At 43.7% G+C, this 26168-nt stretch overlaps 1 protein-coding gene across 1 annotated transcript in view; it reads right to left on the bottom strand.

The window, feature by feature from the left end:
- syt3 (synaptotagmin III) overlaps nt 1-26168 on the bottom strand; it is a 42754-nt gene that overhangs the window by 795 nt on the left and 15791 nt on the right. The window contains exons 4-12 of the mRNA XM_053618577.1: nt 21582-21980; nt 20855-20957; nt 19648-19830; nt 15307-15433; nt 14076-14294; nt 10061-10181; nt 7450-7621; nt 2727-2856; nt 2503-2591 (exon numbers count right to left, since the gene is read on the bottom strand). Of these exons, the coding sequence (XP_053474552.1) occupies nt 2511-2591; nt 2727-2856; nt 7450-7621; nt 10061-10181; nt 14076-14294; nt 15307-15433; nt 19648-19830; nt 20855-20957; nt 21582-21980 (1535 nt within the window). The 3' untranslated portion in view covers nt 2503-2510. The remainder of the gene's footprint in view (nt 1-2502; nt 2592-2726; nt 2857-7449; nt 7622-10060; nt 10182-14075; nt 14295-15306; nt 15434-19647; nt 19831-20854; nt 20958-21581; nt 21981-26168) is intronic.

Below are 26168 nucleotides of genomic sequence, written 5' to 3' on the forward strand. Positions count from 1 at the left end.
GGAGAGAAAAAAAAAACACAAGAGAAAGAGAAATGAAAGAGAAATAGTGATATAGAGAGAAAGAAATATAGACAGAGAGAGAGAGAAGATAGAGAGAATAAAAAGAGAAGGAGAAGGAAAGATAGAAATAAAAAAAGAAGGAAGGGCAGAAATTGAAGAAAGGATGATAATAATAAGAAAGAAAGAACTATTAGAGAATAGAGAGAAAGGGAACGGGAAAAGGATGGAGGGAAACCGAGAGATGGAAAGAAATGGGAAAGGGAAAGAGGAGAAAGAAAAAAAAAGAGAATACAAAGGTAGAAATTGGGATAAAGAAGAACAGGCAAAGAATACAGGCGATTGAGCGGAAATGAGAAAGAGAGAAGAGAAAGAAGAAGACATAGGGAATGAGAAAGAGATACAGAAGGATAGAGAAAGGAGGTATGGAGGGATCCAGAGTGAGAGAAATGGATGGAGGAAAAAGAGGAGAGAAAGAGAAAGAGGGATTCGGAGATACTGTTGTTGTTCACATGCAGCCATGGCATTAAAATGAAACTGAATTGAATTGAGACAGAAGCGAGAGGACACATGGGTTATAAAATCAGAACAGGACAGATGTTCACGCTCTGGTTTCCTTCAGCGCTCCAGAAACACAACAGAACCTCAGCAGAACCTCAAACGAAGAACCTCGGTGTGAGCGGAGAAACATCTGCATCGAACAAGTCCTCCATGTTCACGGTGTCATTGTATTTCTGCCGATTAAAACAACGCCACCGTCATGCAGTCATCAGCATAGTTCCTGAAGATAAGCACATTTCCCTTGAGAACCTTTTGAGGAACTAAAGAGTTGAGGAACTATCTTGAAGTTGATCTCGGATGACTTCCTGTTCAGGGTTTCCACCTCAATGCAAAAACCGTGAGTGTTTGATACGGAATGCATGATCCGTGACATCGTTTAAGTGAGCAGCCAAGACACCAGTACCGTGAAGAATCAGATGAAGCTTCTTTTTGTCGAGGTCAAGTTCTAGAAAGAGACATCAGAAAGGAAGTAGGATATCTTGGCCAGAAAAGAGAAGTGAAGTTGTGTGTCATCAGTGTATCATCTAAGGACTGAGCCCAGGGGTTTAGTGTAAACAGGATAACAAGAGTGGACATAGAACCAAACCTTGGGGTACTCCTGTAGCGTGTGTAGAGTGTGAAGCTGAGCTTCATCCAGGACGGGTTCGGTTTCATCACCTCAATACAGGAATTCCCCAAGATTTGGTTCTTGTTCTCATATTTATTAAGTCTCTGGGCTCAGTCATTAAATGGAATGGCTTTTCTTATCACTGCTACACTGATCAGTTCCATGTCAGGATTGTTCCTCAACTCTGTAGTTCCTCAAAAGAATTCTCGACAGAAAGGCGTTCATTTGTTCAAGGACTATCCTGAAGACTGCATGACAGTGACATAAGTTCAGCAAGCAACCAAACGGCCACATTTTTTTTTTGATTCCGCCATAAAGCATGGACAGGTTCAGTTTCCTCACCTCACTACAGGAGTTCCTCAAGGTTTGGCCCTTGGTCCACTCTTGTTCTTGTGTTTATATTAAACTGCTGGGCTCAGCCGTAAGATTTAACAGCTTCCCTTATCACCGCTCCACTGATGATGCACAACTTCACTTCTGTGTCAGGATTGTTCCTCAACTCTGTAGTTCCTCATAAGGTTCTTGACGGAAAGCTGCTCGTCTTTTCAGGGACTATCGCTGCCACACTGACTTTACTTCTCGTTTTACTTCCAAAACATTTGACTGGCTTTTCAGATGAAGACCACCAACTCCAGATTGACGTTGACAAGAATCACTTTCTGGACGTCCAAGTCACCACGTAAGCCATCACATGACCATGCGCCATATGACTGAGGATCTTGGTGTGAGCTTATACTTTTCCAATTGCACCACAGCATCCGTGAGATCCGGCATTTTTCTTTTTCACAGAATCAGAATAATACGACCTTTTCCCGACTATCATTTTCATAATCCCTTCAAATCCTCAAACAAGCTCTAGTCCCCCCAAAGCCTCACACTATCTAGTTAGTAGGCAGGCCTTCTGTGACTCTACTTGCGGGCCTCACTTCGCCTGTCATATCTCCTCTACAGAACATTCAGGATTCTGCTGCTAATCTGGTTCACAACCTCCAGCAGTTCTAGCATGTGATCCCCCTCCACTGGTTTCCTTCTGCAACAAGAACGAGATATAAATCTCTCCACGTTTGAGTCATCAGTTTGGGCTCTTCAGAACCTCACACCTGCTCACCAAGACAGGTCTTCAACATCAGGATGCCTGGTGCATGTCCTTCTCTGACAGAAGGATATGCTTGTAAAGCGAGATCCTGGCTTGTCCATGGTGGATGACAAGCTCTAGTGGTTGCTGGTTGGCAGGAGGCTAAAAAAGGAGTTCCTAGAACTATGGCACAGGAACTAACATTTGGAAAAGTGCCTTATGAGCCATGTATGAGTGTCAGTGTGCATTTTTGCATCCGTACCCACGTGTCTAGTCGGAGTGAGGACTGTCCACCACGATGTGCGGTTTTGGCGAGGCTGTCTTGGAAACGTAAGTGTTAATGGATTTTTCCTGGCCAAAGAAAACACAATATTGTGATTAGGAGAACAACAGCAACAGCAGAGATGGAGAAAACTCCAAATCTAATGGATGTACACATTTATGAAGTTGTAATTATGCACACTGGGAACAGGGGGCAGGTACTACCTCCACCAGCTGGTGACAGTGCTCGATGGGTTTGCGGGGATTTGCCAACATGGCCGTCCAGTGCTCTCTGCCAGGGCCTTCAGCATCGCTGCCTACACGGCACATCCCAATCACCTCGTTATGGCCAATACTGATGGAGACAGAGAAACCAAAAAGACAGAGAGAGCACGCGTTACGCGGACATGGAGATAGGTACAGACAAAAGGGCCTCTATATTAACAAATTACGCAGAGAAATATGACGAGGAAAGAGACAAGACCAGATGAGAGAAGAGGGCAAGCCACAGCAGGCAAATAAATATTTTCTTATGGATAAATGACTACCGTGAAAATCCTTCACAGAGGACAGAGCGGACTAACAGAGTCACTTAATTACAGCGAGAGATGGATCACCATCAGCTAAATGATTAGTTTCAGTTCAATCTCACATTTCATTTCAGTCAAAGGACAAACATCTCTCTATCTAGACTCCGTCCTTCCACATGTCCTTTGTTTTATTTCGTACATCATGGACGCATGGAAATGGACACCGGCTTTTTTTTCTTTTCTTTTTATTCCGCAAATGAATTGACATTTTAGTGAAATTATTTTTGTAACCTTAAATCCCACTGAAAATCGGGATCGTGTAGATTTAGCAAGGTTAGGCTAGCTTTGAAAGAGATCTCGTAGCACAGATAAAAGCTCCGTGGGAGGGACGAAGCACATCAGTGTTGTGATTGGTAGACATGAAGCTTTTACCCCAAATTAGCCCCACCCACTTTACAATAAAAATTTTATTGTAATTTTGTTAAATTATCCAGGCTCTTTCAACTTTAAATAAACAAGGTAAAAAATGTTCCTGTTACTGGACTTTTTTAATTTTTGTAACTTTCGCATGTGAAATTCTCAGGTGATATAATAATAATAATAATAAATCCTTATGTTTATATAGCGCTTTTCTAGACACTCAAAGTGCTTTACATAGTATGGGGGGGGGGGGGGGGTCTCTTCAACCACCACTAGTATGTAGCTTCCACCTGGATGATGCAATGGCAGCCATAGTGCTCCAGAACTCCCACCACACACCAGATATTAGTGGAGAGGAGAGACTGATGAAGCCAATTCAAAGATGGGGATTATTAGGGGACCATGATAGATGAGGACTAATGAGGGAGTTTCGCCAGGACCCCGCGATTATACTCCTACTCTTTGTGTCCTGGGATTTTTTAATGACCTCAGAGAGTCTTAGTTTGATGTGTCATCCGAAAACCAGTGCTGTTTTTACAGTGTAGTCTCCCCATCACTATACTGCCCCAAACAGACTACAGCACCCCCTGCTGGCCTCAGGAATATCACATCCAGCAGCAACCTTAGTTTACCGCAGGAGATCTCCCATCCAGGTACTGCCCAGGCTCAACGCTGCTTAGATTCAGTGGGAAACCTGGTGAGAACTGCAGAGAGCTATGGCTCTGGCTATATGCATTCTAAAGGTACAAAGGATCCCAATGACAAACACTGGTAAAGTTCAGTACCTTTTTTCCCCCCTGAAGAGTGTAGAAAGAGAATTTCACTTCCCTAAGCTGTACATTTGTTAATGTTATAACTAGATTACTTGATTCTAAAAATAAGCACGAGTTGCAGCGCTGGCAGCTTGGTGTGGAACCACAAATATGTCATGCTGAAATGTATGTCTTGGGCTGCCTCTAAATACCAGGACCTTTACTTGCGTAAATATTAGCATGACGTTTGAGCTTCATTTTCTTACTGAAATATGACAACATAATTTACTAGGATGGCAAGTAATGCATGCTAATTTGCATGAGCAAGGGGATAAACTGCACACGCAAACCATGGGCACGTTGCAGGTGATTTATAAAGAACGGACTGCATGAATATGCAAAAGTCGAGGTACAAAGCAGTATGTAAATGAGGGTTTGGTGTGTGCTGTTTGTTCAAATCTCTAAAAGTCAAACAGAAGCAAAGCTTTGCCACATACAAATAACTGTATGTCTAGTATAATGCCTATTAAAGGCTGTGAGATGGCTACGAGCACGAAGACACGCCCATTTATACAACTTACGGACACGCCCCGTGATGATATGTGGTCTGCAGACAGGTCTTTCTCAAAATGTCTCATACGTATCCCACATCCTTTCCAATTAACAGCCATATTTTAAAACGTTCAAGTGGACCCAATTACATCAAACGTCTGTGGCTAAGCTCCGCCGCAAAGGTCCGACGTGGCCGCAAGTTTTGATTCCGACCGAGCCGGAGCACCTGATACAACTCATCATCCGCTGAAGACCGAGACCGATGGATCGGACGAGTGGAACCAGGCGTGTCTCCTGCGTGGTTTGAATGAAACCCTGCAGGACCTTTGCAGAAAACAGCGCTGAGATAACCGTCAGCTTCACCACAGATCTCGACAGCACATTCCTGTCTGTTCGTTTATCTGAGCAGGTGAAAGCCGAACACAGCAGATGCAGCGCCTGAGCGTCTGAGCCGATCCCATGCGTTAAAAGCCGTCCATCAAAGAGATTTGTGGGATAACGAGGACACGAGGACGTGTGCTGGAACCGAGAGACGTAACCGTGGAGAGGTTTTGAGAACCAAGGCTCAAGGAGGAGCTATCAGAGGAGGGAATCTGATTTGTTGGTACACTGATCCACGGTGACATCTCCAAATATCCAAACGATACCAAGTTCCTACAGCATAATGGGTTGACCTGAAACTTTTTATCCATTTCTCTTTCCATTGAACGAAAGTTAGTTCCTGTTCTCGCTTACGTTATAGCAGCTATAAACTGTCGTTCCCTCACCAAGCATCCGTATCACTAGGAAGAGTCCGTTCTTGTAGTGCAGAGTACGCTGATTAGCATAGCTAGCTGGCTAGTTACACAACCTAGCATTTACGCATGCGGCCTTTCAGTTGTCATTACGTCAGCAAGAGAAATTTAACCCGTATGATTTGTGATAATAAATACATCCACTGAAATAGACCACGGGTGTGTATTGTGCAACCAAATGTTGCACACACACACACACACACACACACACACACACACTGAAGTCCCTCTGGACTCTGGGAAACACTGGCCGCGTTCCACTGTGTCACCCCACAGACATTACGGCCATTAGTGTTAGCATAAGTAATGTTTATTCATGAGGTGTGTGACTTTATGCAAAACAGGGCAGACGTTCAGCGCGCCGGAGCACAGGGTCACGTGTTCAACAGAGCGCTAACAAACACACCGACGCCGGAGGAATTCTGAACAGCCACCAAACACAGCGAGCTGTCACGAACAGCAGCACTCAAAACCCAACCCTACCACTCCAGGAATGATAAATGAATGAAATCCTTCAGTGTTTATACTATTCATTATTAAACACTAATTATTAATGTTTAATGCTAACGTTTCACTGTTATTAACGGCCAAGAAGTCACGGCTATTTGTCACAAGTCGAACGCACCTCCCCCATAGCTTGCAGGTTTAACTTTAGATTAAATTAAGCTAAAGCTAACATTTGTCACTGCCTACATTATTCACACGTTAGGCAGTGAGATTCACGCACGTGGAATACGTATCAATCAGGTGTAATTTGGAACAGGTCAAAGTGACCGATGCTAAACCCTTTCCCCTAAACAGCACATGACTAATCACAGTGTAGTTACCGTAACCAAGCGAATGTGCGCAAGGCACGCTTTTACCAACGAAATTCCTGAGACTCACGGTTCGGTCAGATCTCTGGACAAACTAAACACTTTACTATGTGACACCAAAGAGGCGGCCATGTCGCTACTGTTCTCAGTTTCGTAGCTTGTAGTTAGCTTAGTCATATTCCCCTTAATCTGGCATCTGTTCACTGGCTTCCCGTCAAGTTTAGATTTTAAAATGGTAATTTATGTATACAAAGCTCTTTCTGGTTCTGGTCACTGACCTTCTTCACCTGCACTGTCCTACTAGATCATGTAATTAACTTCTTTTATGCACTTATATAGCACTTTTTTAACCTTAGCGGTTCTACAAAGTTCCCAGTCACCCACACCAATGGTATCAGAGCTGCCATGCAAGGCGCTAGCTTGCCATCTGGAGCAACTTGGGGTTCAGTGTCTTGCCCGAGGACACTTCTGGGCCGGGAATTGAACCACCAACCCTACGATTAGTGGACAACCCGCTCCACCACCTGATCCCCCGCTGCTATCTGTCCCCAGTCTCCCTCTTCACGTGAGGTCCGCTCCATCTTTAGCTCTTTTTAAATCTTCTCATTCTTTGTGTTGTGATCTTATTTAACGTGATGAATATTAACGTTTGATACAGCACTTTGGATCAGCTGCTGTCGTCTTTAAATGCGCTTTAGGAATAAAGTTAACTTGACTTGTTAGAGAATCTCACGTCAACTTTTCCCATCGTCTGAGGAGCTATTTTCGTCAAAACTGGTTCCACATCTCCTGAAAGCGTGTGTGTCTGAGGAGCTTCGGGTTAGTTACAGTTGCTAGAAGGGGATTAGTCCAGTGACAGCGAAGGTAGATGCATTCGAGCGCTACACAGAAGCCACGCAGCTCATACATGAAAAGAGCATCGTGGACCATTTCTCCACCTCGAGGTATTTACTGATGCCGACTTGATCATCTAATAAACCGGTTTCTCCTCGTTTTTTTAACTGGAATCTTCTTTCAAGATGACATCCACGTGCAAAAATAGTGGGAAAGGACACGAGGACCAGCGAGAGTAATGGAGGTCGTACCAGTCGTAGTCCATGACGGCGATGATGAGCGAGACACTCTCGATGTTCTCGTTGGGGATGTCGAACACCAGAGCCTCGTTATAGGTGGGGTTCAGCGTGTTCTTCTTAATGGACGTCTTCCTCTTCTTCAACCTGCGCCCGTCACACACAAGAGACGCTTTCACGTATGGGTCTGAGAGAGAGAGAGAGAGAGAGAGAGAGAGAGAGAGAGAGAGAGAGAGAGGGGTTAAAGGAGAAACAAACAGGAAAGATGAACATTGAAGGTGAGCGATATAAGGGGAGAACAAAAGAAATGGAGATGGAGGAGAAAAAATGGAGAAGGGTGGGTGAAGATGAGAAAGCGATAAGGGAAAGAAAGTGAGACGAATAAAGGTGGAGTAAGTGGGGAAGAAAGAGAGGGACTAGGAGGAGAGAGAAAGTGGGGGAGAGGACAAGAGAGAAAATGTGAGAAAGCGAAAAATAAAAGAAAGAGGGGATGAAAGGAAGGGGAGAAGGAAGAGGAAGGGAGGATGAAAACGACAGAACCGGAGCGCGACAGAGAAGAGAGAACGCGATGAGGAGAGAGAATAAAGGAGGGAGAGAAGGAAAGAGACAGAGAGGTGGGGGGAGAAGAATAGAGAAATAAAAATGTAGGAGAGGGAGAGGCAGACAGAAAAAAAAGAGATGGAGATTAGAGGAGCACGCGCAAGAATATGGACGGAAAGCCGGAGGACAAGACGGAACGAGTGCGGAGATGAACGAGAGGACGTAAGAGGGAAAGGGGAAAAGAAAACAAGAGAGAGATAGAGAAAGTTTGCGAGGAAAAGAAAATAGAAAGAGGAAGACAGAGGATGCGAGAGACACCGGGACAGAAAGAGAGATAAAGGGAAATGACAACAACAACAACAACAACAAAAAGACAGAGAGGGTAAGAGAAAGCAAGAGAAGGTGAGGAAGAAAGAGCAGGAAAGGGGGAGAGATGAAGACGACGCAGAGTGAGAGGGAAACGAAAGTGGAGAGAGAACAGGAGAAAAATGAAAGAAAAGAGAAAGAAAGAGAACGACAGAAACAATGAGACAGAAAGAGAAAAAGAAAACGAGAGCGGGAAAGAAAATGGAAGAAAGCGGGAGGGGTGAAGAGAAAGACTGAGTGTGGGGGAGGGGAGGAAAAGGGAATGATAATAATGAGTGATAACTGTGGGTTAATAATAAAGGCGCTGAGGGCAGTAACAATGGCGGTGGTGTTAGCGTTAGCATGATCAGACTAGCCTAGATGGCTGGAACATCGTCTCTGAGAGAGAGAGAGAGAGAGAGAGAGAGAGAGTGTGTGTGTGTGAGAGAGAGAGAGAGAGAGAGTGAAAGAGAGAGAGCACCGTAACACTGCTTAATTACATCCTCAGAGACAATCCATTATTTCATTAATCTGAGTTCTTCTGTGATAATCAAATTAACCGACACTGATTGTGTCTGTCTCTGATCACACACACACACACACACACACACACACAGTGTTGGATCAACGGAGACAAAACGTTATGAAAAAACAATCACACGAATAAATAACTAAAGTTAATTTTTGGTCATTTTAATTTAATAACTTAAAAATGCTATTTTTATTTCGTGATTAAATTCTACACGTTAACATCAGTATTCACTACGCTGGACCACACCAGCAAACATGGCTTATGTAATAGTTCCAGACCCTTTTGTGGATTTAACCTTTGGAAGAACTGGAGATTTCCAGGCCCTCTTGAAGATGTGAACAGTTCCAGAACCTTTTGAGGAGCTAAATCTTTCCAGGCCCTCTTGAAATGTGAATAGCTCCAGAACCTTTTGAGGAACTAAAGCTTTCAGGGCTCCTGTCAAGATGTGAATAGTTCCAGAACCTTTTTAGGAACTAAAGCTTTCAGGGCTCCTGTCAAGATGTAAATAGTTCCAGAACTTTTTTTAGGAACTAAAGCTTTCCAGGCCTTCTTGAAGATGTGAATAGTTCCAGAACCCTTTGAGGAACTAAATCTTTCCAGGCCCTCTTGAAATGTGAATAGCTCCAAAACCTTTGAGGAACTAAAGCTTTCAGGGCTCCTGTCAAGATGTAAATAGTTCCAGAACCTTTTTAGGAACTAAAGCTTTCCAGGCCTTCTTGAAGATGTGAATAGTTCCAGAACCCTTTGAGGAACTAAAGCTTTCCAGGCCCTCTTGAAGATGTGAATAGTTCCAGAACCTACAGAAGAACTAAAGAGTGCCAGGCCCTTTTGAAGTTTTAAGTAGTTCCAGTGCCCTAGCATTATTTGAGCATGCTCTTTGCTAAAGCTAGCTAGTTTATGTGATATTGGAATAACCTTCAGTTCCACCTACTGATCTGACCAGGACTGGCAGACGGACAGGGGTATCATCTTGAAAAAAGCTATTTTGCCCAGATACCCAGACGGTACCTCATGCACACTGGTTTACATCAAAGGGTGAACTTTTAAAATGTACTTTTTCTGTCGACCTTCGGGGCTACAAAGTGTGACTGGACGTGAGCATTAATGATGCGCTGCCGTGACACGTCTCAACCTTACTGATATCTGGGACAGCAATACGGCTATGGATTCATCTTCTGTGTGTGTGTGTGTGTGTGTGTGTGTGAGCACCTGAGAAACCGGTCAGGTCCATGGCTTTGAGGTTGGTGGCCTTGATGATGGTGGCGGTTAGTCGGCCAGCTGTCGGCAAGTAACACAGTGAGAAGTTCAACTCCCCGAGGTCAGCTTTCTCCTACACACACACACACACACACACACACACACACGGGTCAGTCCAAGAGACACTTACATATCTACCGACATAATAAAGCAGAGAGAACCGTGTAGAAATCTCTCTCTCTCTCTCATATCTCTGTATATATCAGTGTGATAACAAGCTAGCATGCTAATTAGCACAGTAAAGTAACAGCTCCATCAGGCGAGTTATATATTTGAATATATTTACTGTTTAACTCTTTTTATCTAAACTTTTGCAGTCCTTTAATATTAAACCGAGCGCAGCATGCTACAGGAAGGATTTCTTTTCCGCACAGCTGAGAGCAAACTGAAACAGATGCTGCATTTCAATAAAGTGTGTGCTTTGGATGTGGGATAATAAACACGGTACAGACATTGTTCACGTGGTTATCTTTGCAAGAAGTAAAGAATTCCTCATCCTTTTCAGGATGTAATCAGTTCCAGAACCTTTTAAAGTACTAAAGATTTTCCAGGCTCTTTTGACGATGTAAATAGTTCCAGAACCTTCTGGGCACTAATGCTTTCCAGGCTCTTTTGATGATGCAAAGCAGTTTCAGAACCTTTTTCAGGACTAAAAAGGTTCTTGAAACTTTTTCCTGGCCTCTTGAAGATGTAAAAGGTTCCAGAACCTTTTGAGGAACTAAAGCATTCCAGGCCCTCTTGAAGATGTGAATAGTTCCAGAACCTATAGAAGAACTAATGTGTGCCAGGCCCTTTTGAAGATTTAAGTAGTTCCTTTTAAGAACCTATTGATGAACTAAAATGTTCCAGACCTTTTTGTGGATATACAGTAAGTACCTAAACCTTTAAGGAATTAAAGAGTTCCAGATCCTTTCCAAATCCTTTTGAGGATTGAAATGATTCCAGAACCTTTTAAGGAACTAAAGATGATTTAGCGACAATAATTTATCATTTAAATATTAATAATAATAATAAAAACCCTGAGCACACAGGATGTGCACTTATTGTCATATAAAACTTTAATGCCAGCACATCGGGCCTGGTTCCGCGAGGGATCTTCACGCTCCAGTCTTGATGAAAAGAGGAACCAAAGCAGGTTGAGTTGAGATAGTTGAATTGATAGATGAGTTCCAGAACCTTTTGAGGAACTAAAGCTTTCCAGGCTCCTTTGAAGGTGTAAATAGTTCCAGAACCTATGAAAGAACTAAAGAGTGCGAGACCCTTTTGAAGATTTAAGTAGTTCCAGAACCTATTGAGGAGCTAAAATGTTCCAGACCTTTTTTTGAGGATGTAACTGGTTCTAGAAACTTTGAAGGAACTAAAGATCCCTTTGAGGCTTGAAATGGTTCCAGAACCTTTTAAGGATCTAAAGATCTCCAGATCCTTCAGATACTTTTGAAGATATGAATAGTTCTGGAACCTTTTGAGGAACTTTTGAAGAGTCTCAGAGCCTGGAACGTGACATGTTTTCAAATGTTTTGGTAAAAATATTGAAACGTGTATTTTGAATAATTTATCATTTAAAAAAATAATAATAATAAAAAACCCTGAGCACACAGGATGTGCAGGATATTGTCGTATAAAACTTTAATGCCAGCACATCGGGCCTGGTTCCGCGAGGGATCTTCACGCTCCAGTCTTGATGAAAAGACGAAGCGGAGCAGGTCGAGTAAACAAAAAATCCCCAGTATTTAATCATAATCGTCAGTGAAGTGTGTGAGGGGGTGGGAGTGTGCGGCTGCAGTCTGAGTGTGTGAACCCAATAATCAGGGTGCTTAAGAATCAGCACTGTTTTCCACCACACACACACACACACACACACACACACACACACACACACACTCAGAAGAGTTCGAACTTCCTTAATAAACTCTATTTATTCCTCCAACAGATTTTTTTTCCTTTTCAGGCCACGACTGTTTGTGATGGGAACTTGCCTCGGAATCGCAGCCTCTCTCTCTGTTTCCTGTAGCACTCGATGTTCAGGGTGTGATTACAAACGACAGCCGAATAATCCACAAATATCACTACTCGTGTGTAAAATATATACAGTATGAATCCTGCGTTCATATCATTCATCTAGCTTTAACTGCAGTTCCACAGAGGCGCCAGAACTTTCTGAGAGTTCCCAAATATTTTGAGGAACTAAACACTTGTTTTGAACTTTTAATAGTTTTAGAGTCTGTAAGAAAAGAAAAAACGAAGCATTCTAGAAACAAAAGAGTGATAGCTAGAGTTCCGAAATCTTTTAAGGAACTAAAAAGTTGAACTTTTTGAGGAAACGATCCATTCCTGAACCTTTCGATATTTCTAAAAGCGTCCCAAAACCTTATGAGAATCTTTTGAGAAACGAAATAATTCCAAAAGCAAGAGTTTCAGGAACTAAATTACTGCACGTCTTTTGAAGACTCAAATAGTTCCAGAACCTCTGGAAGAACTAAAGAGTTTCAGGAGCTTTTGGGGTACTAATCCATTCAGATGCTTTTGAAGTGCTAAAGAGCTCCAAAATAATTGGTTCCAGGATCTTTTAATGAACGTCAGAGTTTCAAAGTCTTTTAAAGAACTGAAGAATGTAAAATATTTCGAGGACTTTAAACAGCTCCAGAAACCTTTTACGGAACTCAAGAGTTTCATTATGTTTTGAGGAAATAAATAAAGTATTTAAAATATTTTGAGGGATTAAATATTTACATAACTTTTGGGGGTTCCAGAACCTTTAGAGGATTTTAATAGTTCCAGAACCATTTAATTAACTCAAGAGTTTCAGAAACATTCGAGGAACTGAGTAAGTTTAAATCTTTTGAGGACTTCCATAACCTTTTTTTTTTGAAAAACAGAAGAGTTCCTGAACCTTATGATAAACTAATCCATTGCATTTTACTACAGAGCTCCAGAAAGGAAACTTTTAAGAAAGTTCCATAAGGCATTTGATGAACTGAAATCTTACGAGAAGCTATATAGTTCCATAACCTTTGGAAGAACTAAAGAGTATGACAGTGTTTGAGAAACTGAACCCTTCCAGAGTGTTTTGTAGTACTACGGAGCTCCAAAATCCTTTGAGAAGTTAAATCGCTTCAGAGCATTTTAAAGAAGTCAAGAGGTTCAGGAACCTTTTGAGGAACTAATGTGTATAAAACGTTCTGAAGACATAAATGGAAGAACTAAAGAGCACCAACACCTTCTGAAAACCTTCTCAAAGGGCTGAACGATCCTGTGTTCAGACTAGAAGTCTCAGTTTCTCAGAGGACTGTCAATCAAACTCATTATAATATTAGGCCACGCCCATGATGGGCTTGTGATTTGAATTCAGATGCTGTTTAATTATATTTCTGTGTAATGTAACACTCATACACACATTCCGATTGTTCTACATCATGCTCGATATATATATATATATATATATATATATATATATATATATATATATATATATATATACACGCATCCTGGAGCATCAGTTCTGGAAGCTGCAGCTTCGGTGCTTTAATCTATTTATCCGTTTGCAGCAGCAGCTCCTGAGCTTATTAGCAGAGACCCCATGCTCCTCATGTTTTAGTGTTTTCTCCGTTCTAAAACAGCTGACTCAGCTCGGCTAATTATCAAACCCTTCACGAGCTGAGTCAGGTGTGTTAGAAAACCAGCAGAGTGTGAGGAGTGTGAGGAAACGAGACCGGATGCCTGAGGTATATAAACGTAATTTACATACTCTTGGAGATCTTAATGATTTCCATGCTGCTGGAATGAACTGACCCAAAACACTGAGCCTGCAGATGACAAATTATAGACAAACAAACTGCTAAGCAGTAATTAACCGAGCGCCGACCAAAACGGCTGCAACACACTCTACATGCGTCTCGATCAACTCTGCAGTGTGTGCATTTATGTGTGTGTGTGTGAGATGTGATGCTGTCTTTAACAGGCGTCTCACCGCCGTTCCTTCCACAATGTCCCTCCAGATGGGCTTGTCCCCGCTGCCCTCGCTGAAGTCCAGCAGGTTCTCCACAACCACCTGACCAATCAGGTCGTGCCTGGAGAAACGGTCGAAGTCATAGACGGAGAAGTGCAGCTTGCGCGAGTGAAGCTCGGCCAACGGCACGCCGAACTGGAACGTCTCGTTAAACACCGGGTTCAGGGTCTTCCTGTGCACCTGCCAGGCGGAGAGACAGAGGGGTGCGTAAAAGGACAGAGAAAGAAGACAAATCCAAAAAGAGAGGTGTAAAGAGTAGAGAAAGAAACAACGAGGCACAAGCAGCGATCTTCGGGGTCCAAACACCGCTGTGAAGTTTTTTTTTCATTTTTTCATTTAAAAAAAAAACCTTTACACTTCATTAGATTGCATATTTTTGCTGTCATGCTTTCTACATGATACAGTTATCAGGGGAATGTTCCAGAATTAGGATTTGCATATTAGGAAAATGTTATATAAATGTAACTAAATGGTTAGCGCTTTAGCCAAGGACTGTAGGAGTCCCAGTTTAGGAAAGATGGATTAAAATGTAAAATGCTGCACCACCGTCACATCCATTCAATTATTTATTTTTTCGAAAGTACGTCAGTAGGAAGCAAATTTTTACCAAATATTTGGTAAGGCCCGAGTCACACCCAGCTTGTCACGCTAAAATCACAGGATTCAGGTGTTATAGGAACTTTCTTTCAGGTCTGTATGATAACTGTTGGGAAACTTTAATAAATGTTTGTTTAGGTTTATGTTATTTATCAGAAAGGGCTTATAATTGTGTCATAAGGTCTTCTGAACATCGCCTTGAATAACATGCTTCATTTGCTTCACCCATGAAATTTGCCTAAAATTCCCATTTTCAAAATGGACCTCACACCGTATGCAGTACAATGAGAGTGAGAAAGGTATCGTGTAACTCTAGATGTTTCTCGAGGAACCAAAAAGCTTCAGAACATTTTGAGAGTCGAAACCGTTCCACATTCTTCAGGAGTACCAGAGAGGTTGAAATGAAAGAGTTTCAGAACGTTTTTCCACTAAAGTATGTAAGAAAGAAAGAAAAAAGGTGACCAGTGAGCGGGTTGAGTTTAACACCACAGACGAGGAAAAGAATGAAAGAAGCTCGGATAAACGCCTCTGTATCAGAGCTACACATTGATACTGCGGAGGAGTAAAAGAGGAGGATGGAGGGAAAAGCCAGCACCTTGGTCTGAAACTTCTTCTTCCTATCGGGCAGCAGGTAGATCTTCACGTACGGGTCCGAGAAACCGTTGGCGTCTTTGGCTGGCAGGTCCAGAGCTTTGAGGATCTTCACCACCAGCTGCTCCGTACTGCGAGAGAGAGAGAGAGAGAGAGAGAGAGAGAGAGAGAGAATGATCCACGTCACCGAGCTTTAAACCAAATGTCCATCAATTTCCCCGCGTTTAGTGCACTGTAAAGCTGCCATCAGTTTACAACCCCAATTCCAAAAAGTTGGGACGCTGTGTAAAATGTAAATAAAACCCTAATGCAATGATTTTGTAAATCTCATAAACCCATATGTTATTCTACTTATTTTAGTTATTCTATGTAAACTGTTTACTTTTAAAAAGACAAAAGTGTTTGTTCTGATGTGTCGAAAGCCACGCCTCCTTTGCTGTGACTTACAGGCAGAGAGGCCACTCCTACTTCACGAAGACTGACAGGCACAGAGACCCTGCCTCCATTGCTGAGACTCATGGGCGCAGAGGCCACGTGTCCTTCTCTAGGGCTTGCGGGCACAGAGGCCACACCTCCTCTGCTGTGACTTACAGGCACAGAGGCCACGCCTCCTTTTCTGGCACTGACAGATTTAGAGATCGTGTCTCCTTCCTATGCGTTACTTTTACATGAGCGATTTTTCAGAAAGTTAATTCTGTGATATACGCACCAGCGATTTTTCATTCTCTACTTTAAGTAAAACATTGAAATCTGGGTCAGTACAAAAGCGTTAAGAGTTCGATCGATAAAGACTCAGGTCTCTGAGTTACAAGCACCAGTAAATATGAAAGCTTAAATATTTAATGCCTGTGTGTGTACATGCTGCAAGAGAAGCGCCTGAAGCATGAGGACTTGATCAATAATGTAGGCCTTATTACATGCGCCGTTATCACTCGTGCCTTGTCTATAGCATGGCGAGCAAGCGGTGCAGACCGGAGGTCCCGCAAAACAACCCAAAACGCCCTTGTGTGAGGATTTAATTACGGGACGCGAATCTCTCCGGGATCTAACCGGACCTTATTAGGACGTGTCCCTCGACGTTAACGATGGCGTCATCACTTCATTAGAGCTCTTAGAAAAACAGCAGGATGTCTTAAATGGTACATCAACTCTCCATTTGTCGTTCGCCCACGCCGACGCCGGTCTCGTCTCATCGTACTCCGTCACGTCTAGCGCCGTTTGATATTTATTTATTTACATGGAGCTAAAATGGCGCTAAAACCAAGCGGAGAACGGTTCCCACCCCCAAAGCCACTGTATCCAATCAGAGCACAGTTCCTGCCTTCTTTACCATGATGACTAATTGGACCACAGGCTTGAATGCCTCTGCACCCAATCAGACTTCAGTTCCTACCCAGGGGAAGATTAGAGGAAGCTAATCTTCTGAAAGAAAAACAAACAAACAAACAAACAAACAAACAAACAGCAGAAACCCTTATAGAATTTGTACTGGTGTTAATTGGTTTTAATGGAAACTCTAATGGTCCCTGTGGGTCTCTACTGGTAATTTGTTGCCTTGTATTGATGGCATGCTATGTCTAGCGGATACCATCAAGAACCAATAGTGGTAAACGGTAAAGGTTTTAATGGTTAGTTGATGGTTTGTAATGGTATTTGTCATGGAAACCATTAGAATTTCGATTGTTTTTGTTTGTTGTTTACAGCAAAGAACTCGTGAGGAACGCTTTATTAAAGGCATTGTTAAAAATGGAAAAAAAAAAACCCCAAAGTGTCACTCTTACTACCCTGAAGTTGATTATTTTCCGATGCCCGCGCAGTCCACACAGAGTGTCTTGTTCCTCTTACGCCGCAGCGTTTGTTGGAGCGTATTGTACGCGCGATTCACGCAGATGAATAATAAGTCATGGCGGTAAAGCCGCATGTGGAGAGAAAGAAAGCGACGGTTCTGACAGCGCTACACGCTCCGGACAAACAATGCAGCTTCAGATAAAAACCTGTCATCGTAAATACAGGGCTCTTCTAACTTTGGCAGCGATTTAACAACCGGCTGTTGTATTCGCACGTCGTATTAACGCCTCGCGTCTCGCTCCTTTCCTTAATCAGTGAGTGACGGCGCGTCCCGCTTCCCCTCCTCGCTCGCAGCGAACACAAAGCCACGCTTTCAGACGTGCTCCCTGTAGCCCTCAGCGCCACAAACCGCAGAGACAAATCAACAGATAAATAACAATAGCACTTCAGGAGCGTGTAGGCGGCGGCTAAAAATGGCTGCTATTCCCCTGGCGCGCGCACGTGTGCGTGTGTGTGTGTGTGTGTGTGTGTGCGATAACAGCCGGATAGAGTGTCCCATGGGCTCAGACCTGTTATTCCCGAAACCACTTCTCGCCGTGACACGTCGGTATATCGCCAACACGACAAGATGACAACATGACACCGCTGGAGATGTGATAATGTCATCTACAGAGCACCTGAAGAGCGTCGCTACGCTTGTTTACGTCGCGCACGCTGCACAGATCAGCTGTCTGGACCTTCAAATCACGATTTTAGCAGGTTGTCACTGTGTTTACATGAGGATACCGGTGACTTAATTGTCATCCATCTCTTTTTTCTATATCGCTCACGTGTGTTTTTTTTCCCAGGGGTTTTCTCGTCTGCGGAACGGAATTACGGGACAGGACGCACGCGTGTGATGTTCCCGTGTACGTTAGGTTGTGCGGTTAAGACGTTGGGTCACGAGTCGGGCCCTGGAGCGAGGCCCTTGACCCTCAACTCCTCAGGCGTATAAATGAGATAAACGTAAGTCGCTCTGGATGAAGGGCGTCTGCCAAAATGGCGTGGATGTAAACGATCGCTCGTGTCGGAGGTGTCGATTCGTTTTCTAGAACGGCAGCTCTTGCAGTAGCGCAGCTGCTCGTTTTAATATGTCATCGTTTCCATAGAGACAGCTCCTTCACGGGGACTTTGACGTTTTCGTCAGGCATCGCAGCACATCGTCGTTGATTATTTCCCCATAACCGCAATGCCCAGCTGTGCTTTATTCCTTCCTCGATACATACGTCGAGTTTGAATTCATGGAGCGTCCGGTTTACAGTTCATCCTCTGATTCCCACTTTTCCTCTTTCTCTCCTTCTTCTCAGCCTCCATCTTTTTCCTTTTTCTCCCCTTACAGTACACTACAGTGGATGTAACGAAGCTCGGCGTTATTATGTGTTGACGGCGTGGGCCTGTTTAAAGTGGTCGGCCATATATAATTCATGGCTCTGCTTCTCTCTCTCGTTTCTCAGACATCAGCACTTTCATGCGCTCGCTGAAGAGCCGCTGAAATAAAAGACTCGAGCAGGGCTATAATTCAGACTCTCTCGTACGTCTTCCCCGCGTCCTTTTATCTCTCCGAGTGAACTGTTTTAAATAGCCCCCGGTGCTAAAATCTATCCGACCCGCCGAGCCCTAATGAACATTATGTAAGAGATCACGTTTTTTTTTTAAAAATAATAATAAAAAAAAGATCTTATTTACGTTACGGCTGATTTGGACTCTGAGAGAAAGGAGGTGAAACAATGGTGTTAAAAATAACCTGACCGGGATAAAAATAAAGCTGTGAGCACAGGAGGGGAATCGTCGCTTCACAGCAGAACAGCATGTTCCGCTAGGATTAGCACGGTGTGTTCGCACCCCAGCGGTGATTATTTTCCTATCAGCACGTCCCGGAGTGTTTTATTCCTCTCGTACCGCAGCCGATGGTTACGATTAGTTCTACGTCGAAGAATTTCACGTCATAGATTTCATCCGTTTATAGCCACAGGAAACTCACGTTATCGTAGCTATAAACAGTCGTTCCCTTACGCGCCTGTCTGATGGCGACACGCTGAAAAGCGGAACCTCCACTGCACCGCCCATACGTCACTTCGTCTCCACAACGAGCCGTTTTATTTAAAGAGTTAAGCCCTGCGTTCACGTCAGACGTGAGTGTAACTCGCTGCACTTCACGTCACACTGAACCGCAATCGCTATACGCCTTAAGAGGGAAAAAAGCTAGGTCGTGTTTAGATTACATCTGTCAGTCATGTTATAGACACGCCCCCGAATGATCCCCCTGGACGCTGAAGGAGCCCCAGGTGTGATCAGGTGATGACGTCATGAGCGTTATAAACTGGAGAAGGGTTTGGATCAGCAGCGATTAATCAGTTAAATAAACTGTACTGCGATTAAAACGAAGGAGTCTGTGTGTGTGTGTGTGTGTGTGTGTGTGTGTGTGTGTGTGCTGTTTATTTTTAGCTGAAGAAGGGAGCAGATGGAGGGATCATGAGGGTTTTGGAAGGAGGAAGTGTGTGAGGTGATGTGAGCTCACTTGAAGGCGTAGCGGAGCAGGAAGCTGATTTTTCCGCACGTGTCGCCCTGCTTGCCGTCGCCCTGCTCACCCTGCCGCGGCCGGTACAGCTCCGGCTTGATCTGCCCGATGCTGGTCACCTGCTCGCTCTTCTCCTCTGCGTGGAAATCAGGACTGGAGAGCTGATGAGTCATGGGCTTGGGCCTGGAGAGAGAGAGAGAGAGAGAGAGAGAGAGAGAGAGAGAGAGAGAGAGAGACAAGGGCAAGGTAATACATACATGCTCTAGTAAAAATAAATACAATAGAGTCAGACTGATCAAGTGATTAAACACTCAGCTGATAGACAGACACGTAGATATACAATTACACACAGACAGATAGATAGATAGACAGATAGATAGATAGATAGACATGAAAATAGATAGATGGATAAATACATTGATGGACAGACAGGCAGACACAGAGATAGATAGACAGACGGATAGATAAATGGACAGATAGAAAGAAAAACAGATAGACAGACAGAGACACAGACAGACAGCAACATAGATAGAGGGATACATAGATAAATTAATAGGCAGACAGACAGACAGATAGAAAAATAGATGGAAAGAGGGACAAACAGACAGAGACAAAGATAGACAGATAGACAGATAGACAGATAGATAGATAGATAGATAGACAGGCAGACAGACAGACAGGCAGACAGACAGATAGATAGATAGATAGATAGATAGATAGATAGATAGACAGACAGACAGATAGATAGATAGATAGATAGATAGACAGACAGACAGACAGATAGATAGATAGATAGATAGATAGACAGACAGACAGATAGATAGATAGATAGATAGATAGATAGACAGGCAGACAGATAGATAGATAGATAGATAGATAGATAGATAGATAGATAGACAGACAGACAGACAGATAGATAGATAGATAGATAGATAGATAGATAGATAGACAGATAGATAGACAGATAGATAGATAGATAGATAGACAGATAGAGAGATAGATAGATAGATAGACAGGCAGACAGACAGACAGACAGACAGATAGATAGATAGATAGAGAGACAGACAGATAGATAGATAGATAGAGAGATAGATAGATAGATAGATAATTGGATAGACACACAGACAGATAAACAGACAAACAGAGCAAGAGAGAGTCTTTAAATATGTACAGAACTCTGGAAGGTGAAAGGTGAAAGGTCACTGACCTGGGGGCGACCTGCTGCGAGTGGGCGTTGGCCAGATCTTTAGCAGCAGATCCTCCATCAGGTGGCGGCAGTTCGGGAGACGTCTGGCTCAGTTTAATATTCCCTGGAGGAAAAGAAGACTCTGTGTTCCACACGTGTACTAGAAAATAAGAAACGGAAGCTCCGCTCTTGTCGTCTTCACCACTACATCATTTCCTGTAAGCTCTGAGCTGGGACATGGTGCTATAGTGTAGATACTCGGAAGTTAGCAGCAGTTTTGTGTCTCCTACACTTTATTATTCACTCGAGTCGATATGAAAGTAGAATTAGCCGGTTTAACCGCAGCAGCCTGTGATCTGAGACACAAACGATGGATTTTGGCTAAAGTTCATAGAAATCTTGACTGCTAACGCCTCTGCCTGAGGATTACTGAAAAAGCTAAATCAATCATGCGTCTCAGTCGTACTTTTAAATCACTCGCACAGCAATAAAAGGTCACGATATCGGACCGTAAAAGTTTGCTCACGTTTATAATTCTTATTTAAAAACAGCGAGTTCTATTCTGACGAGTACAGAAAGAACCGAAAGGACAGACGTCTGACTTCAGGGTGATTACACTGCACTGTACACTGAGATAAAATCTCAGATTATGAGGATGAAGATGAAGATCCTCTGGCTATAGAGCTACGATGAAATAAAACGACTACACTCCGCTTACATCATCCATCAGCGTGCACTTAAGACTCACCTGCGTTGTTCGGGTAGGAGTCCATGTCCAGGTAGGAGTGCTCCTGCATTTCCTGAGGCCCGCCCACGACCCCACCCACCATCATGGCCCCTCCGCCCTCCACCGCCATCAGGTCGGAGAAGTGTGGGTGGTGTTGGCCGGCCTGGGCCAGAGACGGATAAAGAGAGGACGAGGAGTGCGTGTCTTTCCTCTGCAATAAAGGGGGGAGGAGGGAGGAGCCTCCGGCGACCCCGTGAAGCCCCGCCCCTCCAGGGAGGAGCCCGGCTGTCAGGCTGAGGCCGCCGCCCTCTTTGTCTCTCCATGGCAACCAGCAGAGCTTCCAGGAGACGAAGAGTGAGACGGAGAGGAGCACGATGCCGCAGAACGTCACGATGACGGAGAGGAGGCTGACGGATATCTCTGAGAGACAGACAGACAGACAGACAGACAGACAGACAGACAGACAGAGCCAATAAAGCCATTTTGAGTTGAATTGAATTGAGAGTACAGATTGAAACAAATTGTGAAAAAAGGGCAAAAGACAGTGAGAGAGTGAGAAATATAGAGGCAGACCAAATCAGATAAAGAATTAGAGAAATTGAGTGAGAAAAACTGAAAGAGGATTAAAGAAAGAGCGAGACAGAGACAGACAGACAATATAAAGGTAAACAGAGCTTAAGGCTCTGAAAAAACGAGCGAGAATTCTCAGTCCTGATTGGTCAGAGGGTGTTGATTTATTTCCTATAAAAGCAGCTCTGACAGTATTAACGCCCTCGTTCTAATACATTATTGTTTCCATAGTAACAGCGCGTTCGCAGGGCCGTGTACAGTGGACGCACCTCTAATAATAAACAGATTTAAAAATGCTATGGTGAAGTTTTCCCCCAGGGTAAGGAGACATCAGTTCAACATGTCTGGAAGGAGTCTCCAGTGTCAGTGCATTAAACTTTAAGTTCAGCAAATATGGCAAATAACCAAAGAAAGATGAAAGAGAAACAGAAAGAAAAAGGAAGAAAGAAAGGAAGACAAATGAAAAAACAGGAATGAAATAGAGAAAGTGCTGACTGACAGGATGGACAGAACTGAAAGAAAAAAAGAAAGAAAGAAAGAGAAAATGGAAACAGACATGAAGGAAGGAATTATAAAGGACAGAGACCAAAGACTGAGACGGAAGAAAGCGAAGCAGGATTACAGAGAGAGAGAGAGAGAGAGACAGACGGGGGGTTAGAGACAGACGGAGGAGGAGACGGATTGTTTCTTTTAAAGTTGAGATAAAAAGAGATCCAGAGAATGGAAAGAACGACGGAGGATTGTGTTTAGAAATAACAACCCAGTCCCCCGGTAATCCCCAATCCCTGACCGGAATACGGAGAAGTGGAGCAGCAGCGAGTGGGTTTATTCCTCGAGGGAATAAAAAGCTGCCAGGATGACGACTCTCTCCACGCAGACGTCTTTCGCTCCCTGATTAAGCCTCTAATACGAGCTTTTAATCACAAGGATTTTTATGACATATTCTGCGGAGTGTGTGAGTGAATCATGGTTGGAGAATGGGGTGGTGGTGTGGTGAGAACTGAAACTCGGTGAGGAAATAAAACATCCTTCTATCAAATGAACACTTGTTCCGTCTGTGTGGGAACCTTTAACCCCGATGTCTGGTTAAAAACATTATTATTATACTTAAATACTGTCTCTCTGCCAGTATATTATAACTGTGATTGACCCACAGAGGCCACGCCTCCTTTACTGTGACTGACACACAGAGGCCACGCCTCCTTTACTGTAACTGACCCACAGAGGCCACACCTCCTTTACTGTAACTGACACACAGAGGCCACGCCTCCTTCACTGTAACTGACCCACAGAGGCCACGCCTCCTTTACTGTAACTGACACACAGAGGCCACGCCTCCTTTACTGTAACTGACACACAGAGGCCACGCCTCCTTTGCTGTAACTGACACACAGAGGCCATGCCTCCTTTACTGTAACTGACCCACAGAGGCCACGCCTCCTTTACTGTAACTGACACACAGAGGCCACGCCTCCTTTACTGTAACTGACACACAGAGGCCACGCCTCCTTTGCTGTAACTGACCCACAGAGGCCACGCCTCCTTTACTGTGACTGACACAGAGACCACTCCTCTTTTCCTGTCATTGACAAATACAGAGGCCGTGGTTCCTTTGATGTGACTGACACACAGAGGCCACGCCTTCTTTTTCTATGACTGACATGTGCGCTTTGATCTGTAATACTCTCCCGATTCATCTGCTTGACTCTGCCACTAAGCATTTCGGAATCGTCCATCTGTTCTTTCCGTCTTTTTCTCCCTCTATGCCTCTTTACCCCCCACCTGTTTACTCCTTTCCCACCATCTCTACTTTCTCTCTTCAATTACCTCCACACGCACACACACGCACACACACGCACACACACACACACACACACACACACTCACACACTCACACACAATCTATTTCCCTTTTATTGTGTAAGGAGAAAGGAACTCGCTTTTCTATTTCCATCTCCCCACTACTCCATACAGTGCTCTTCATTAATATTGGCACCCTTGGTAAATATGAGCAAAGATGGCTGTGAAAAATTGTCTTAATTGTTTAACCTTTTGATTTTTTATTTTAAAAAATTCATAAAAATAGGCCAAATTCCCTTAGTCATTCATAACAATGGGTAAGAGCGAGGAATATAGCTGTGATGTGCGGCAAAAGGTTGTTGAGCTTCACACAATGGGAAGTGTCTATAAGAAAATGGCACAAGCATTGAAAATGCCCATTTCCACCATCAGGGCAATAATTAAGAAGTTCCAGTCCACTGGAAATATTATGAATCCACCTGGAATTGGACGGGTGTCTATATCGTCTCAACGCACTGTGAAGAGGACGGTTCGAGTGGATAAAACATCTCCAAGGATCACAGCTGGAGAACTGCAGAAGTTAGTTGTGTCTTGGGGTCAGAAAGTCTCCAAAACTACAATCTGAAGTCACCTACATCACCACAAGCTGTTTGGAAGGGTTTGAAGAAAAAAGCCTCTACTCTCATCCAAAAACAAACTCGAGCGTCTTCAGTGTGCCAGACACTACTGGAACTTCAAATGGGATCGGGTTCTACGGTCAGATGAAACCAGAATAGAGATTTTTGGTAATAAACACCAGAGGTGGTTTTGGCACACAGAGAGGTAGCCATATGGAAAAGTACCTCATGTCCACGGTTAAATATGGAGGTGGATCTTTAATGTTTTGGGGCTGTTTTTCTGCCAGAGGACCTGGACATTTTGTTAGGATACATGGCATCATGGACTCTATCAAATATCAACAGATATTAAATGAAAACCTGACTGCCTCTGCCAGAAAGCTTCAAATGGGCCGTGGTTGGATCTTCCAGCAGGATAATGATCCAAAACATCATGAAAATCAACACAAAAATGGTTTACTGACCACAAAATCAAGGTCCTGCCATGACCATCCCAGTCCCCTGACCCGAACCCCATAGAAACCCTGTGGGGTGAACTGAAGAGGAGAGTCCACCAGCGTGGACCTGAAATGTGAAGGATCTGGAGAGATTCTGTATGGAGGAACGCTCTCAGATCCCTCACCATGTATTCTCCAACCTCATCAGGCGTTATAGGAGAAGACTCAGAGCTGTTATCTTCCCAAAGGGAGGAAGCACAAAGTATTGACTCAAAGGGTGCCAATAATTGTTGCACACCTATATTTAACAAAGAGATTTTTTTTGATAAACCTGTGTTGTGTTTGAAATTGTTTGATCTCCATGAGAGCAGAGTATTTTTGTGAATTTTTTAAACAAAAGGTTAACAATAAAGGCAAATTTTTCACAGCCTTCTTTGTTCATATTTACCAAGGGTGCCAATATTAGTGGAGGGCGCTGTATCTGTCTTTTCCCTTTCTCTCTTCTCTCTCTCTTCCCTTTCTTTCCCCCTCCCTCTGCTTCCATCTTCTTCTCCTCCTCCTCTTAAGTGAATCAGCTCTCTGGCGTGTGTGCACGCCGTTAATCAAAAAATAATAATAAAATAAAATAAAAACGATATGATTGGTAATGGAGGGGAGAAGGGAGAGTTCTAGTGAGACATGGACGAGGAAATGAGGGATGACAGGCAGAAAAGAGGGCAGAAGGATGGGAAGGGAATGCAGAAGGGATGAAGGAGGGGAAAAATGGAGAAACGGAGATACGGGAGGTAACAGATTGGTGCGGGTGTTGAATTGGACCGGCGGGCCAGCTGGTCGGGATAACGTATTTACTGCACGCTGTCAGGGAGATGGAAAGAGAGTGAGAGCTAGTGAACGAAGGAGGATAATAAAAGCAGTGAGCACTTTCCCCTGCTAGACAGAAAGCAAAAGGCCTGGACAAGCCAAGTGGACAGTGATGGAGGGGGAAATAAATGCAGCGGGCGAGTGTTAGAGAGTGTAGACGTCAGAATAAATCCCTGCGTGCTCTTGGAAAGGGTTAACGCATCGATCCTTTCGAGAGGAGAGAGGAAATAAAAAGCACACTAGAGGACGAAAGCAGCCGGTGGTTTATCCAGCCCGATCAAATGCAGCCTAACCAGAATAGTTGAAACTGTCAAACGTTAATG

This window comes from Ictalurus furcatus, chromosome 2, assembly GCF_023375685.1.
Source record: "Ictalurus furcatus strain D&B chromosome 2, Billie_1.0, whole genome shotgun sequence".
In the NCBI taxonomy this organism is placed as follows: Eukaryota; Metazoa; Chordata; class Actinopteri; order Siluriformes; family Ictaluridae; genus Ictalurus; species Ictalurus furcatus.